At 36.7% G+C, this 17,714-nt stretch overlaps 1 protein-coding gene across 1 annotated transcript; it reads right to left on the reverse strand.

The window, feature by feature from the left end:
- Window positions 1–10,264: 10,264 nt before the first annotated feature.
- Window positions 10,265–17,469, reverse strand: LOC127496820 (IgGFc-binding protein). Its single transcript, XM_051864641.1, has 5 exons — window positions 16,994–17,469; window positions 16,547–16,676; window positions 15,530–15,582; window positions 13,879–15,069; window positions 10,265–11,600 (listed from the first exon to the last, which is right to left on the reverse strand). Exons 3-5 carry the CDS (start codon window positions 15,567–15,569, stop codon window positions 11,110–11,112), a joined length of 1,722 nt encoding a protein of 573 aa, XP_051720601.1. The 5' UTR covers window positions 15,570–15,582; window positions 16,547–16,676; window positions 16,994–17,469; the 3' UTR covers window positions 10,265–11,109.
- Between the last annotated feature and the right edge of the window lie 245 nt (window positions 17,470–17,714).

Consider the following 17,714-nt stretch of genomic DNA (forward strand, 5'->3'; position numbering starts at 1 on the left):
AGATAGATCTTTTACCTGGTTTTTCACTGATGGGTATAGCTGGGCCTCCTAAAACTACTTTCTCAGACATGTATTCCAACATATAAACAGCAATCTTTGAGGTTGGATGCCAGACTGTGGCCCTGAGGTCTGGTATAGTTACTACAGTGGAAGAGTACTTTGTGCCAGCAATTGCAGTCCATTCAGATGCTGAAAGCAAACCTTTATGTGTGCGCACATCATCTTTGCTGTCTGTTTCAGCTATCACCACAGCCTTGCCATAGGATGAATGAAACTGCAGCAGGTAGCAAGCAAAAAACATGGTGTCTGGGATCAATTCCACAATGAGGCCCGGACTGACAAGTCTGAGGGACACTCTGTCTGAAGAATTTACCAGTTGAGATGTCTCCAGGTTTGAAAACGGCAGAAGAGCTGAGGAAGTAGCTTGTATCTGGTTACCATCGTGAAGCAGCGAAGACGAGTTTTCTGACAGCACAAGTAACCGGGTCTCGGCCACGTTGAAGATGGAAGGTACGATAAAGCTCCGACCCTGAAACTTTGTGGGAAGAATCTGATTCATTACCATGTTACAGTTACAGTCTGCAGTCTCCACACACGGGTGGGTCAATATCACAGCTACTTCTTTGCTAGATTTGACCCTCAGCACGGAACCGTTGGTCTGAAGCTGGACCAGCTGGTAAGAGTCGATATTGAACGTCTCTTCTTGAACATCTGTTGATGTTTGCTTGACTACAGTGATGCTGTTTTGACTGTCCACCGCATTGATAATGAGTAACTTGAATGAGCTGTATCTCATGGTTGTACTGACAAGACTAGGTAGGTTGAAGGATGCAAGATACTCTGGGTAATCCAGCATAGGGATCATATAGTCTGTACCAAGGTTTACCGTGGGCTGGACGACATTGGTCTGGATGCTTGTGTTCCGCTTACTTACAGAAACCACTGTGATGTTTTTGTCACTGGTAATTCTGACAGATGCATTTGAAGAGCCTAGTTGATTTACCTCAGCAGATTCTGGAAAATACACACTCATGGCCTGCCCTGACCGCTGGATTTGTATGACTTTCTGTGTGTTTTTGTAGAAGACTGTGAAGTTAGTGTTGTCATGAAGTGCCGTGACTTTTAGAATGTTGAAGAGATAATATGGATAGAAGAAACCTAGGTTCTCCGGAAAGGCAGTGATGAAGTTGTCTCCATAGCTCACTACTGTAAGACCTTAAAATAAAAAATAAAAATGTTCATTGTACATGAGATATACTGCATCCCAAATAACTTAAAAAACAGCAGCTTTTTAACTTTTTCAGGTGGTATTGAAGAGTACAACAAAAACTGCCCAATCTGGGAGAAACCAGATCAGTAAATTCATATTACATAGTAAGCTAGACCTCTTTTATCCAAACCACTTTCATAAAGGATAGTAAAAGTTCTTCTCTTACCTTGGCAAAACATTGATGCGATCAGCAGAACAACAAGCATGATTATGGCTTAAACTTGCTTTAACTTGCTGGAAGAAAAGACAAAAACTAAGAAGGATAACAGAAAAATTGATTGTAAAATATACAATGTGTATAGATAAATAGAATGTTTTTGATTACATGCAACACAGAATCCCGTCACAAAGCAACTAATTAGAACAAAGTAAATTAATGACTAAAAAAATTCTAAAATCCAGAGAATGTCAAAAAAGTCTCTGAAGATAATTCAATATCATCCAAGATAAACTAGTAAAAAAGACAACGAGACAACAAAAAAGTTGTCTTTTTTATGCCTCTCTGCATTTCATACAAGGCAAATATATATTTCTCTGCAGAAACATTGTAGTTAAATACTCCAACAATTATCCACACAAGTTGCCTGCTCTACTGACTTAAACCCAACCACAGCAAAGACTCTTACCAGATGTCTTGGTCGGTACTCTTCTTCTCTTTAAGAATCACCTCTTTGCCCTTGTTTTAATCCAAACACATTTGACTTTCAAAATGGTTGTTTTTCTCTCAGATTTGCGTAGGATCCTGGCTACACCATTGAGTTCAGTACATGTCTCATTTGACATAATGACTTTCACAATGCAAAATCATGATTTTGAATTCTTTAAATACTGTAGGCATCCACCAGATTTGCTCAAAGCATTTAAAACAGGTTTTCAATTGTTATTGCAATCGTTTTGCCAGTTATTTGCTGCATAAACAGCCAAATGTGGTTTTACTGATAAAAAAAAAAGACAGTATGACACAAGATCGCTCGTGTGATGTTAACAATTCACATCTATGATGAACATACACATTAGATAAAACACAAATTACACTGTAAACTTTTGACTATAGCTGCACTGACAAATGGCAAAGACTGAAAAACACATGTCCCAAGGGGAACACAATAAAGGAGAAGACTCACAACACAAATTATGAATTAAATAATGATTTATTGAAAATGATTGAAATTGTAAATATACAATTGTGTGTGTGTGTGTATATAGGCTACACACAGCAAGTTAAAACATAATGAACCGTTATGTTTTTATTACCTTAGAATCAGTTATTTCTATCTACATACACCGCGGGTCCCCCCTCCATGTCAAGTCGTCATTTTGCGCCAGCATGTTTCTACAGCAGCCCTAAATGGACAAACTGCTCTACAGAGCGTGTTTCGTCACCATGTTGTTCTTCTAAATCGTTCGTGTTTTTAGAGGCAGCTTGCATCGTCACTACGTTGAATACGCATGAAGAAGTAGTAGTAGTAGTGGTCGTCTGGTTTATTAGAAGCAGAGACCGTTCTTTGTTAGAAGAAAGAAGAAACCTCATTGCTTCACTGGCTAACGTACTCTCTGCTGTCTCAGAGACATCTTTGACTTGTTTCGGCCACCGTAGCTTCTCTATTTTGCTTCGAAAGGGATATAGTGAGCAAGACATGTTTTTTTTAATGGTTTTTTTTTAATGTTTTTTTTCCCATTATGTAACGTTTGTGCACTTTTGGATAAACCACATTTAAAATTCAATAAAATGTTACCCGTTACCTGATTATGCCTAGGTGTCTATGTGATTTGCCTAAATGACATTGCAGCATGGAGGCGATGGTGAGCTGAAAGACGTCAGCCAACAGAGGTAAACATGCCCAAATGCACCAGAATCTAGCCAAATAGCCTTAAAGGTGTAGCACTTTTCAAGAGCACTGTGAACTTATGAGATATACTTGTATTAACCTAGGAGCTAATTTCACTTTAGGTGCCTTCACCTTAGCCTACATTACATCTGACATTACAACAGTTTTTACAGTTGTCCAATTTGAGAGGCTGTTCAGTTTGTGCGATAACAGTAAGTGAAGCCATAAAATATTTCATTGATTTAACTGTTTTTAACTATCATGGACATATAAAGATCCACATATTTTAATGTTGAAAAAAGTAAAAAATGTCTTTATATTATGCATTAAAAAAAAACAAAAATTAATATAAATTAACAGACAAGTAGGTTTTCTATAATTAGATTAGTCTTATTCAGAATCATGATTAAACATTTGATTCATTACTGCAATTATTGACTTCAAATAAAAAAAAAAAATAGTAGTGCGCACGATTTAGTAAATCGAGGGAACAAATTAGTAAATCGTGCGAACGATTTAAAAAAAAAATTCTTGCATGTCATGTGCGGGGCTCCGTAGAAAAACAAAATTGATAAGGACAGATCTTTTGGTTAATGATGTAAAAATGATCATATAGTGTATCAAAGGTCAATTCACTGAAATATTTGGCCTTTTTGTTGCAGACGGGCCTCATCTTAGTGCAACAAGGCACACTCTTCCAGGAGAAATCCTTGTTGGCATCCTGCGACACAGAAGCACACAAAGCCTTCCGGGATTTCTCTGGATGCCCAACGGCCCACTTTGTGTAGTTCACATTGTATTCGCTGCCATTGCCGTTCTTCCAATACCACTCTAATGTGAGCAGACTGCTCCGCAGCCCGATCCAGAAGTACCCGGGACCGCCGTCTTTTTGCAGAAAGTTGGTCATCTCCTTTTGGGCCCTTGCGCTGCTTGGTGTGCTCATCTGGAAAGTTATATTTATGCAGTAATCATGGGATTCGGGCCACGTCATGACATCAGTAGTGGTCTTATATTGCGCAGGATCTGCCATACAGCCATCACGATCTATGTACATACAAACATACATTGACATTTTCAGTACGCACTGTGAATTTTGATTTCATTCTTATTTTAATGTAACTTCAAGTACGATGATATAATGTATGTTGGTCAGTTACTTTAAATTTCAATATTGATCTTATTTTGCTTCATCTGTGCACATTATTGTACAAGAAAAATATGTTATTTACATAAGGAAACAACAAGAACACCTTTTGTTTAAGATTATCGAAGCTAGTCTCTTCTATGTGAGGAAATATACACTGATTTTTACTGTCAAGCTCTAAAAATGTAGATTTTTTTTCATGTTTTTGAAAGAACTTTCAGTCACACTTTAGTTTAGGGTCCAATTCTCACTATTAACTATTAAAAGAGACCTATTATGTAAAATTAACTTTTATAAGGTGTTTGAACACCAATGTTTGTCCGCAGTGTGTGAGAACAACCAGCCTATAATGGTAAAAATACACTCACTATTTTTTTACAATTCCCATAAATCAAAAGCAGTCTCTTCAAACGCTCTGATTCAGATTCTCTGCTACAGTGACGTAATAGAGTACCTCAGGGGTGACGTGTTTTTGTAGGCCAACCCGGAAGTTAGCGGCGCACGGGTTCCCTCGATCGAAAGCCCATGCATTTTTCCCATAGACTTTTGGAAAATCGCAAAAAATAAGCTCTGTGTTTAACAAAGGGTTATAACACTTACACGTTTTGTCTATCAAGATAATCTTTACAACATTTATAAATTTTGAAGCCTAAATAAAGTCGTCAGATGTAAAAGCTAACAGTAGGCTACAGCACACCATGGTCGCGGATCAACGTCACCACCACCAAGCTTCCTCAAACTTTATTTAAAAAACAACTTCATTTAAAAACATGCTCGCTGATTATGATCTGCCCTGTGTATGAATGCTTATCCACTTTTTCATAAGAAATGCTGTCCAAATGTCCTGTTTGTCATGATGACGTCTAAAGTCCCCGCCAAAGGAAGTAGTCCCTTTTAGCAATTTGTAAGCAACCGTCGTTTTTTTAAGACACAATAAAGGTTTAAAAAAAAAATCACAAGCGGGTTATAACTGGTGTGTTTTATGTCATAGATCAAAACGTGAAAATATTTAGAGGCTTTGTTAACCACAGACCTTATTTCAGGCGATTTAGCAAAAACCCATTCAAAAAACCCATAGATTTTATGGCGTTGGAACCGGAAGTCCTAAAATGCTAACTCGCTTTCGGGTTTTGGTTACAAAAACACGTCATCCCTGAGGTACTCTATTGTACGAAGAAGCCCCACCCACAGCTGGTGACGATCTGCCCACATAAGAGTCTCCATAGACTCGCCATCTGAGTCACTGAGGACTTCGTGGTTAAATTTAATTTTCATAGCAAATGTCCCTAAGAAAATCAGTCAAGTCTTATACATTTGCACCAATCATTTCTGTTTCACAAACGAGGGTCTTTTCAAAGACTCGGGTTCGAACATATAAGCCCGAACACCGCTACTAACAGTTTTCAGTGCGTACGATTGTCCTGTTTTGTTGTTGCCGGTGTTCTAGCAATCTGGCCTACAACGTTATGCCGAAGCATGAACTCTTGAAGCTCCGCCCTCTTCTTGAAATTGGGCCGGGAGCACCAGCTTATTTGCATTTAAAGGCACACACAAAAAATCGGCACGTTTTTGCTCACCCACCAAAATTGGCAATTTTAACATGCTATAAAAAAATCTGTGGGGTATTTTGAGCTAAAACTTCACATATACACTCTGGGGACATCTGAAACTTATTTTACATCTTGTAAAAAGGGGCTTTATAGGTCCCCTTTAACTCTGACTTTGCCTCAATAATCTCCTAATTACTGCTTATTAATAGTAAGGTAGTTGTTAAGTTTAGGATTAAGGGATGTAGAATATGGTCATGCAGAATAAGGCATTTTTAAGTACTAATAAACAGCCAATATATCCGAGTAATATGCATGCTAATAAGCAACTAGTTATTATTGAGAATTGGACCCTATATTAAAGTGTTACCGAACTTTCTTATGCTCATCAAGGGTGCATTTATTTGATTAAAATACAGTAAAAACAGTAATATTGTGAAATATTATTGCAATTTAAAATAACTGTCTTTAATTTGAATATATTGTAAAATATAATTTACTCGTGATGGCAAAGCTGAATTTTTGCGTCATTACTCCAGTCTTCAGTGTCACATGATCCTTCAGATATCATTCTAATATGCTGATTTGGTGCTCAGAAACATTTCTTATTATTATCAATGTTGAAAACACTTGTGCTTCTTAATATTTTTGTGTAAACTGTGATACATTTTGATTTCAGGATTCTTAAATGAATAGAAAGTTCAAAAGAACATTTATTTTAAACAGATTTTTTTTTTTTTGTAACAATATAAATGTGTTTACTGTCACTTTTGATCAATTTAATGCATCCTTGCTGAATAAAAGTATTTTTTTTCTTTCAAAAATAAAAATCTTACTAACCCAAAACTTTTGTGGCTAAATCCAGTTTCATGTCATGTGTCATTCAAACATTTGATAATATCCAGATTTAATATCCAGATCACTAACCGATCAATTCCTGATTTGATAAATCAAATAAATTTGAATCCTGCTGTACATTTCTTCTTCTTCAGAAGTTAAATAGGTTGTAAACAACATTTCATGTTGACTTTAATCAATCAAAATAATGATCACATTCACTCTTGGATAAAAAAAGATTTCATTTTACCTGGCTCTTCATTTAAAATCACAGCTGGGCCTCCGTAAGGAATTCCACTTTCCATCCTCTCAAACATGTACACTCCGATCCTGGAGGTTGGATGCCAGATGACATGCGTGCCACTAATCGGCACTGATACAGAGGAGTAGTTTGAACTGGCTAACGGTTTTCCAGTCAGTGGATGAAAGCAAATCACCGTCTATATGAACACCACCCCTACTGGCTGTTTCAGCTATGATAAAGGCCTCACCTTCTGTTGAGTTTATCTGCAGCAGGTAACAGGCAGCGAACATGGTTTCTGGCATGAGTTCTAAGATGAGGCCTGGACTGATAAGCCTGATGGACACATTATTTGATGCACTGATGAACTGAGATCCACTTTCAAGGTACGGGAAAGAAATTAGATCTGAAGAATTTGAGGCTAGAATTTTTATATTCTGTCCTCTGTGCATGACCTTCATTGTGGATGTCACTTGCAGCCAAGTTGAATTCAGGTTCTTCAACGATGGCACAACAAAAGTCTGACCCCACAGATTTTGGGGGAGAACATGGTTCACCACCATGTTACAATCACACACGGTAGCTTCTACACATGGATGAGTCAACAGCACAGCCACAGTGTTACTAGAGTACACTTTAATCTCTGAACCGTTGGTTTGGAACTGGAAAAGTTCGTAAGGGCTGAGCGTAAAGTTAAAGTCTCTTTGAGCATTCATGCCAACTGTTTGGATAGAGATGGCGTTCATGATGTTCTCAGCATTGATAATGATCAGCCTGAATGAACTGTATCTCCAGCTGTCCGGAGCTAACAGATCTGCCATATTGGAAGAGGACGCCATCATCTGATTGTAATTGTTAAAGGGGATTGAATACAGCTTTCCAAGATTCTTTACAGGTTGAACGAAATAAGACTGCACGCTGTCCCCTCGCTGACTGATCCAAAGCACCACGATTAATTTGGTGCTGTTGACTCGGACAAAATAAAGGGAGCGTGTGAACTGATATTGCTTGACATACTTGGGAAAATGTACAGTTTTAGTCTGCCCAGGTTGTAGCTTTTCATTATATACGTTTGTGTGGTTGATGGTGATTGAGACGGCGGTGTCGTTGTAGAAAGCAGTAATTTGGAGCGTGTTGGAGGACTTTTGTGGATGGTAGTAGGCAATGTTCTCCGGGAATGCCGTGATAAAGTCTTTTCCATAGCTCTCCACTGACAGCCCTGTCAAATCGTCAGTTTAGAGTTCATTGTTGTTGTACAGAGATATACTGATATAACATTCTCACAAATCAGCACAGTGAGATTTCCTACAGTTTTCGAGTTTCATGTCTCATTCTCCTACTTATAATATAAGCAAACAAATGGGCATGAAATATTGATTTGAGTTTAAATGATATTATATATTATTCACTCTGCACTCTTTTACTTCTCACATAATAATATCATTTAAACTCAAATCAATATTTCACGCCCATTTGTTTGCTTATATTATAAGTAGGAGAATGTACAGTCAGATGGTTTGATAGCAAAATAAACTCAAACATGTTGAAGACCATGCTATCTTCTTAATGACCGTTTAATTACACACTCTTAAAAATAAAGGTTGGTTTTCACACTGAATAGTTCTAGGAACTCAGTTCTAGAAATAGGATAGTTCCCCGAGAACTAATTTCTAACCCGGGCCATGTTCCTGGTTGCATTCGCACCGGCAATAGGAACTAAGAAGCGGCCGATAGTGGCGTCTTTAAGCACAGCATTTATAAACGCTAAAAACCGGTGAATGGAGGATGCCGTGATCGGAGCTGTGTTTGTTGTGTGTCGTGTCGTGGGTTTTGTGATAATGGAGATGGAATGTAAATGCATATTTAAGCAACTGAAAGAGCAAAAAGTGGGGCTAAGAGACGAAATCGCCTATGACAACTTTCAGTATTACATATCATCGAGGTGGAGAAAAGAACACAACCCTGCAGACAACAGATAAATGTTGTTATCGCTGTTTTCCATGTTCGTGAAGTAAATATGCTTACACGGCTTTTTAAAAATGCCAGGTGCCAGTGTTTGATATGCGTTTGACCAATCAACGTACACTTACGTCACTGATAGTTCCTATAGTGCTGCTGTAGACCCTACTCTGAAGTAGGAGCTAATTTAGTTCCCCCAAAAGGAGTACCTAGAACTAAAATCGTTCCTAGTTCCTGCGGTGCGAACACGGCAAAATCTGGGTACTTCAGCCAATAGTTCTAGGAACTATGAAAAGGTTCCTCCAGTGCGAAAGCCCGTATTGGCATTGATGGTTCCATGAAGAACCTTTAACATTCCTTGGAACCTTTCCATTGCACAAAAGGTTCTTTTTAGTGGAAAATGTTTTTTAGATTATTAAAATGTTTTTCACAATAAGAAAAAATGGTTCTTTTAAGAACTGTTCATTGAAAAGTTCTTTGGGGAGCCCAAAGTTGTTCTTCTATGGCATTACTACAAATCCCCCCTTCTGAAACCTTTATTTTTAAGAGTGAACTATCCTTTGCATACAGTATATTGCAGTAAAATACAATTGGTGTAAAGACCAATGATAAAAACAGGGAATTTTATAGCATTTGTGATTCCTGTTACTTTGTTCAGAAAAAAGAAATCAACTTTGAACATAAATGTGTGAAAATGTGAGGGATGATTTACCCTGGCAAACCAGTGACATGAAGAGAAGATTGAACAGCATCACTGTCACTCCGTGGTTCTCGGTTGATTTGAGCAGCCTAGATGGAAAAAAATCTGACAATCAAGAAGAAGAAGAATTATGAAGGTTAACTGATACACAAAATGTAAAAAGATTTTGCGGGGAATGTGATTCATATAGAAAATATAGAGCACTGTAGAAGGTGAAGCTGTGCGACTGTTACTTTAAGGAAATATTTCTACCTGAACTGACCTTAAAAATTAAGTTGAATCAGTCATATTAAATAATATATTAGACTTCTATTGAATTTACTGAATAAAACCCTGAAATGTAGATGTTACATTGATGAAAAACTTTGAGTGCTATAAAAGTCTATATGGATTAAAGTTAAAAAAACGTTTTAATGTTAAAAAACATTTAAAAAAAAAAAAAAGTTCATAAACATGCCCATGTAGTACAGTATTAATATCTAACATTCTGTTGTCTTACCTGATGCTTCAAGGCCAAAGGTCTTCTTCTCTCTGAGCAATATAATCTTCATTTGTGTGTTTTTCCAGCAACAAAGGCACATTTTGCATTCAAAACACATTTAGTGTCTCCACACAAGTTTGCATAATGAGCTGTTGACATATGGCTATTTGTCATATAACACATGCTGTATATTTTTACAGCAGTCATCACTCAGATTCTCACTGCCATTAAAGGCTAAATGATGCATGCACTAGGCTTGAGGTCTGAAAGCTTATGTTTATTTGAATACTACAACTTCCTAGATACAAATATGACATTCATGTATACAAATATGATGATGCTATGTGGAGATGGTTTTTAAAAGTCACCACAAAATCAAAATTTACAATTCTTGTTTTTATATGGAATATTGCAGTATTTATTATAAATGACTTATTTCTTAAAAATGAATGTGCCCTTGTAATCTTTTATCAAAATAACTTCCCCTCCTTCTTGCAGAAATATGTCTTCTCTGATGATTACTGGCGAGAGGGCAGGACAACCTGTCACTCACATGAGATCACAGCAATAGCAAACCACAAGCATCCAATCAATGCCCTATGGACAAAATTAAGTCCCGCCCTACATTTTTTTCTTATTCAAGAAGCCATTTCACTTAGATATACATTACAACAGGGAAGAAAAGACTATCACAACTTATGTTTCATGCTGACTTTATACCTTGAAATCTATTTAGTCTTTTTTGAAAGTATACATCTATATATTGGAAATACAAAGTGCTGATGACTGCATATAAATCCATGTTTCTAGATAAACAGTGTGAACACTGTGAATAAGATCTAGACTACATACAATATTCATGGTTACAAAGGCAATGTGAACTTCTTAGAGGAATTTGTGACCAAACAACTTCATATCTACCTATTTGTGATCTAACATCTTTAATCTGTTCTATTTAAACTAGAGCTATTTTGGAAGTTTAAGTAGGTTTGTATATTAACAATATATCATTTAATGATGTATCCAGCTATGAATTGTAAAATATAAAGAAACAAAAATGTTATCCTCAGATGTCACTATTTTTTTCCTGGCCAGTTTTTACTATTTATCTTCATTTTTTTCATAATTACTATTAGAATTACTAGCTTTCTCATTTGAGTTATCATTTGAGATGGGAAAATACAGAGGAAAGTAAAGAGCCCTTGCGTAGCAGATAGACTTCAATTGAGCACAGCAGGGCACACTTTCCCAATGGAAATCCATGCTTGAATTTGGGAATACTGAAGCGCACATGCCCTTCGCAGCAACACTTGGCTCCCCGGTTCCCCACCGCGTGTACGCCATATTGTGTACATTCTTACCCTTCTGCCGATACCACTCTAATGTGAGCAGACTACGGCGCAGTCCGATCCAGAGCCTCTCGTTTAAACCTTCACTATTCAAAATTTCGACCATCTCCATTTGGGTCGCTTTATTGCTCGGACTGAAAAGCTCGTCACTTATGAGCATACAGTTTTGATGGGATTCAGGCCAGGTTTGAGGTCTAAAGATGATGTTGAACTTGGAAGGGACCAATGCACAGCCTAAAGGGTCTAAACGCACACAAACACAAATGTCATGTTTGAATAAGCAGTACAGGCTTAGTATAGCATACTGAGTAACTAAAAGGTTTAAAGACAAAAATCCAATTACACAAACATGTTTTCTTTAGTTAGTAATTTTGTAAGTTGGTTTCAAATACTTTGTTCAAAACTGTTATAAATTAGCCTACAATTTCTGTGATTTCACCTCTCTAGATTCAAATATCATCATATTTTTCCTATAATTCTTGAGTGAGCAGAATATAACCACACTAATATACATTCAGGAAAGTGTTATGCTGGGTACACACCACAAGATAATCGGGTACCCAGCATTAAAGGGATAGTTCACCCAAAAATGAAAATTCTGTCATTATTTAAACCCAAAGTATACTTCGGTCATCCGTGTTCCGCGATGGTCCGCACACTGTCCGTGTGACGTAATTTTCGTCATTAGGAGGGTCACTGTCGCGTGCAGCCCAATTTTTGTGTCCGCTTGGACAGTGCGTGCACAACAGCACATGTGCGAGTGACTTGAGCACTAGACGCCAAATGCGTCTTTCCGGGTTGACGTCCAAAGGAGTATACTTTGAAAGGCTTGCGCGCTCAACTGTGCATGAGATAAAGCGGAATGCGGAAAATTAAGTATACCCGGGCCTTTACTCACCTTCAAGTTGTTCCAAACCTGCCCCATTGACTTCCATAGTACTTTTTTCCCTCCATACTATGGAAGTCATTAGGGCCCATCAACTGTTTGGTAACCTATACTCTTCAAAAAATCTTCTTTTGTGTTCAGCAGAAGAAAGAAATTCATACAGGTTTGGAACAACTTGGTGAGTAAATGATGACAGAATTTTCATTTTTGGGTGAACGATGCTTTTACCTAGGGCTGGGTAAAAATATATAGATTTCTCGATTTTAATTGATTCTCATTTTTATGAAACTATATCGATTCTTAAATCCCAAGAATCAATCAGTCTATTCTGTTTTGAGTTGAAGAACGGAAAATTGTATCGAACCTCCTGTACAATAAATCGCAATAATCTTTGTGCTTTGTGACTTTTGATATGAAACAAAGTCTCAGATTTCAAATTACGTCCATTTTATTATGAAATTCAAAAGATATATACCGTTTTGCCTCTGTTTAATGTGGCATGACAGATCGCTGTAGCACATCAGATCAAGAGAAGCAGCACAGAGCGCAAGTGAACTAATCCACTCCTCCGCTTTAATACCAGTTACAGCACGGAATAAACAAATGAACATCTTAATGTTAAAAGATACAGTACAACTTATTGAAATCCATATCATGTCACATGTAATCGCTCAATCAGTGTTTCAACCGCGGAAAGACGTCAAACAGCTCATAAACAATATGTCGTAACGTCACATTTACCTCAGAAAAACCATATTCAGTGACCATAAACTCGTTAGTAATTTAAATGTTTGTATACAAATAAGTTAATTTAACCTTTAATATTATAGTAATAATAGTCCCACGTATAGTTTACAGCATTAGTTGAGATTTTTTTTCCCGCCATATGTACTGATATATATCCAAAATAATCAATATCGAATCGAAATCGGAATAGAATCACAAGATTGTGAATAGAAATCAAATCAAATCATGAAATTTGTGTCAATACCCAGCCCTACCTTTAAACCAAAAGGTTTAACTTTGCTCTTATTGTTAGGACAGGAGTTTATTTAATAAATATCAGGTTAGGGCACCTTGTCACAATGTGTTTTATATTTTATTTATTAATTACAATTTCTGATTTTTTTGTATGTTACCATATACATATTTGTTGTTTCATGAATTGTTTACATTTTGCTGAAAAACCTTTAATGGTATTAATAATGGGAGGTTTTCATTGTGATAACATGCCTTGCTATTGGGTCAACATGTGTTCAGTTAACTGTATCTGTATTTCCTGTGCAATAATAGTGGGAAAATAACAACGTAGGCTATGTGTCTATATAGAAACTGACTTACAAAAAAATAACTTTAGAAATATTCATGTGAAAACTAGCCCCATTTCCACCTACATAAAGGCACAGTTCCCCTAAAAATAAAATTCTGTCATTATTCATTAATAATCATTAATACCACCATTTCATTCCAAACCTATATAATTTTCTTCTGTGGAACACAACAAAAAATTTCATATTTGGATGAACTATCTCTTAAAACTTTAAAGCATTTCATACTTCGTGTTGATGTTAGAAGAATACACTGCAACACAAAAAAGAACAATAATGAGCGTAGCCTAATAGATAGGTTTCTTACCTGGTTTTTCACTTAAAGATATAGCTGGGCCTCCATACACATTTGTGCCCTTCTCAAACACATACACGGCGATCTTTGTGGATGGATGCCAAATGACATGCATGCCGTTAACTGACACTAAAACCGATGAGTACTCTGAATTGGCGATGGTGCTCCATTTAGCAGATGAAAGCAAATCACCATCTATATACACACTATCCCTGTAGTCCGTTTCTGCTATCACTAAGGCCTTGGCATCTGTCGAGCTGACAGGCACTACTAGGTAGCATGCAGAGAACCTGGATTGTGGGATTGGTTCAATGAGGAAGCCTGGACCGACAAGCCTGAGGGAAGCAGGATCAGATGTGTTGATGAACTGAGATCCTGACTGCAAAGATGGGAGAGACAGGAGTTTTGAGGAATTGGCTTCCAAAGTACCCAATTCTAGATCCCTGCCACTGGCAGTGATATTCGTTGAGGACGTCAGATGTAGCCAAACGTTACTTGTGTTCAGTATTGAGGGTACAACGAATCTGCTATCCCACTGAGAGTTGGGATAAAGTTGGTTCACCACCATGTTGCATCTGCATTCTGCCATTTCTACACATGGATGGGTCATCATCACAGCTACTCTATAATCAGATCTAACTGCAATTTCTGTCCCGTCGGTTTGGAGCTGGAGAACGGCGTACGGATCAAGTGTGTACATCTTGTTTTTAGCCATTTTTACAATTGTGACATAATTACTTATATCTACTCCATTGATAATAACCAGCCTGAAGGTGCTGTATATCTTGCTGAAATTTCTTGTCGACTGATAGAAAGTATTAATCATCATGCTGTAATTCAGCGAGGGGATGGAGTAAAACGTACCGAGATTTTTCAGAGGCTGAACGACATTAGTTTGTACACTATCTCCTCGCTGACTGATCGACTGCACCACGATGTGGTCCGTGCTGCTGATTCTGACGGTCCGAAGAGTTTGAGCGAAACGGTATTCCTCAATACCCTGTGGCAGGGTCACAGTTACAGGTTTTCCTGCCGGCAGTGTGTCCTGGTATGTCCAATCGTCTGAGGTGGAGACTGTCACCCCGGTGTCGGCATAGAGAGCGGTGATATTGAGAGAATTCACTGGATTAACTGGATAGTAGAAGGCTATGTTCTCTGGGAATGCTGTGATGAAGTTTGTTCCAAGACTGTCCCATGACTGGCCTGTCAAATCAAGTTATTAAAGGGATAGTTCACCCAAAAATGAAAATTCATTTACTCACCCTGAAGTTGTTCCAAACCTGTATTTCTTTCTTCTGCTGAACACAAAAGAAGATATTTTAAAGAATGTCGTTAACCAAAAAGTTGATAGACCACATTGACTTCCATTGTATTTTTTTTTTTTTTTTCATACTATGGAAGTCAATGGGATCCATCAGCTGTTTGGTTACTGACATTCTTCAAAATATCGTCTATTGTGTTCAGCAGAAGAAAGAAATTCATACAGGTTTGGAGCCACTTGAGGGTGTGTAAATGATGACAGAGTTTTCATTTTTAGGTGAACTATCCCTTTAATATCAAGTATCAACATGTCAAATGAACATGCCTTTTATTAGGTTTCAAGATAATAAAAAATGCAACATATGACGAATGGATCTATTGAGAAAGAACTAACACTGCTTACCTTGGCCAATAAAAGCTGTTATCAGAAGAATAGTCAACATAACTTCTGCCCTGCTATTAGTAAAAAAAAAAACAAAAAAAAAATGCCACATGACAGTATTATGACTTTGCAATATTATTTACGCTGCTCTGTTCTGTTCTAAAGGTGATGATACACAGGCAACTTTTTGAGCAATGTTGCCGGGCAATTTTGCTGAGCGATGTTGCTTGGGCATTGAGAATGGGCAACAAATTTCGATCTAAAGTATTCAGATTCCCATTCTCAATATGGAAAGTGCCGAAGCAACATTGTTCGACAACAATGCCCAGCAACATTGCTCAAAAAGTTCTTTTTCAAGTTGTCATGACTAAGTCTGCCATCACTCTGACAATTAAATTATTTTAAATTGTAACAACTTAAAAAAAATTATGCAAACTTATCTTTATTTACATTGTTTTATGTAATTAATATAATGAAATGTACAAAGTACAAAGTGCATAGACAATCGACAACATCACATAACACGAGACCATGCAGAAAACACATGAACTCACTCAGATGTCAACACTTGATGCATAAAGCACTACAAGAGACAAATAACTTGACATCACAACACAAGAAACTGATTTTAAAATGTAAATAATGCATTTATATCATTTTTATGTAAATAAAACAATAGGAATACTATTGTCCTTTTTTTTTAATATTCATGAAGATTGTTTTCAAGCACTTTCATGAATGAGAATGAACTAATAAATATCCTACTTCAAAATTCTTCATTATAAAATAGTTCTTGTTCTCTCAGGCAAATAGAGTACAGGGTACAATCATAATTTCTCATATAATACTAAGCATCATGTTGCTATTTCTACTTTATAGTTATTTTGTAAAGTTTCATTAATATCAAAAAAATCACTCAAAAAAACAAAAAACATAAGCATGTACAAATTCCACAGGATGTTGTCATTCTTCATTTAGCTTATGATCATTATACACCCCTAAAATCTATCAGTAAGCTTCACATATAGATTTTCTTACCTGATCAGCGTATCACAGCCTTCTCACTGAACCAAATCGCATCCGTGTCGTGTTTCATTTATAGCAAAGCATATTTGTCATTCAAAATGCATGCTCTTTTTACAGCTTTGCATAAACTGCCTCATACTGCCTAATAGAAGAAAAAAACATAATGAAAAGCAGAGAACTGCAGCCACATAATCTGTTGATTTTTGATTCATTTAAACATCACATTGTTGTTCTGAACCCAAGTCAAAGTCACAGTTCACTAACTTCCCCTCTTATTCAAATGTGCTAACGTTATGTCTTGTAAGAAAATGATAAAACCTGCATGTTCTTGCAGAGCTGGCAAAAAAAAGGAAATGGAGAATTGGAGAGTAAGAGAGAAAAATGGAAAATCTCTCTAAAACAAAACAAGCTATGGCCTGTCATTCACATAGATCAAGGATGTAAATGAAATACACATACCCTGGTGATTCATGATAGAAATTCCTTCTGATATCAAGACAATAAGTAAACAATATTTTTGGTTGGATGGACAGACAACCATAGATAGACAGATAGACAGACAGACAGACAAATAGCCTTGCCTAAAATTCTACTAAACATTTCAGATTGGCCGATCGCTGTTTTGATGTACAAAAACACTCGCTAGTGAGATTTTTTTTATTTATTTTTTTTTTTTATAAATGTTTTGTATTTAAGGCTGTATGTAGTAACAAAATAAAAATAGCATGGTCTATGAATATCTATGTATTTTGTGTTACTACATATGAAGACTTCAGATGCAAAAGCCTCTAAGTGCCATCTGAAATTTTCTTCTAAAATTTGTCAAGCTTGTCAAGCATTTTTGTCAAGCTTGTATGTTTATGTTCAGTTATTTCACTTTAATGGCAATGAAAATGACCTATTAAATGCCATTAAAGTGAAATTACTGAACCTAAACATACGAGCTTGATAAAAATGCTCATTTTAGAAGAAAATTTCAGATGGCACTTAAGAGGCTTTTGCATCTGAAGTCTTCATATATAAAATACAAAACGTTTAAGCCCATTTCAAAAAACGACTCTTTAGCCAGTGTTTTTGTACCACACAACAGATTGGCTAATCTGATCCGTTTTGTTTGGTAAAATTTTTAGTGTTTTTGCAGATATTTACAGCCTATGTTTACATGTCAGAAGTATCCATA

This window comes from Ctenopharyngodon idella, chromosome 16 (assembly GCF_019924925.1).
Source record: "Ctenopharyngodon idella isolate HZGC_01 chromosome 16, HZGC01, whole genome shotgun sequence".
Classification (NCBI taxonomy): domain Eukaryota; kingdom Metazoa; phylum Chordata; class Actinopteri; order Cypriniformes; family Xenocyprididae; genus Ctenopharyngodon; species Ctenopharyngodon idella.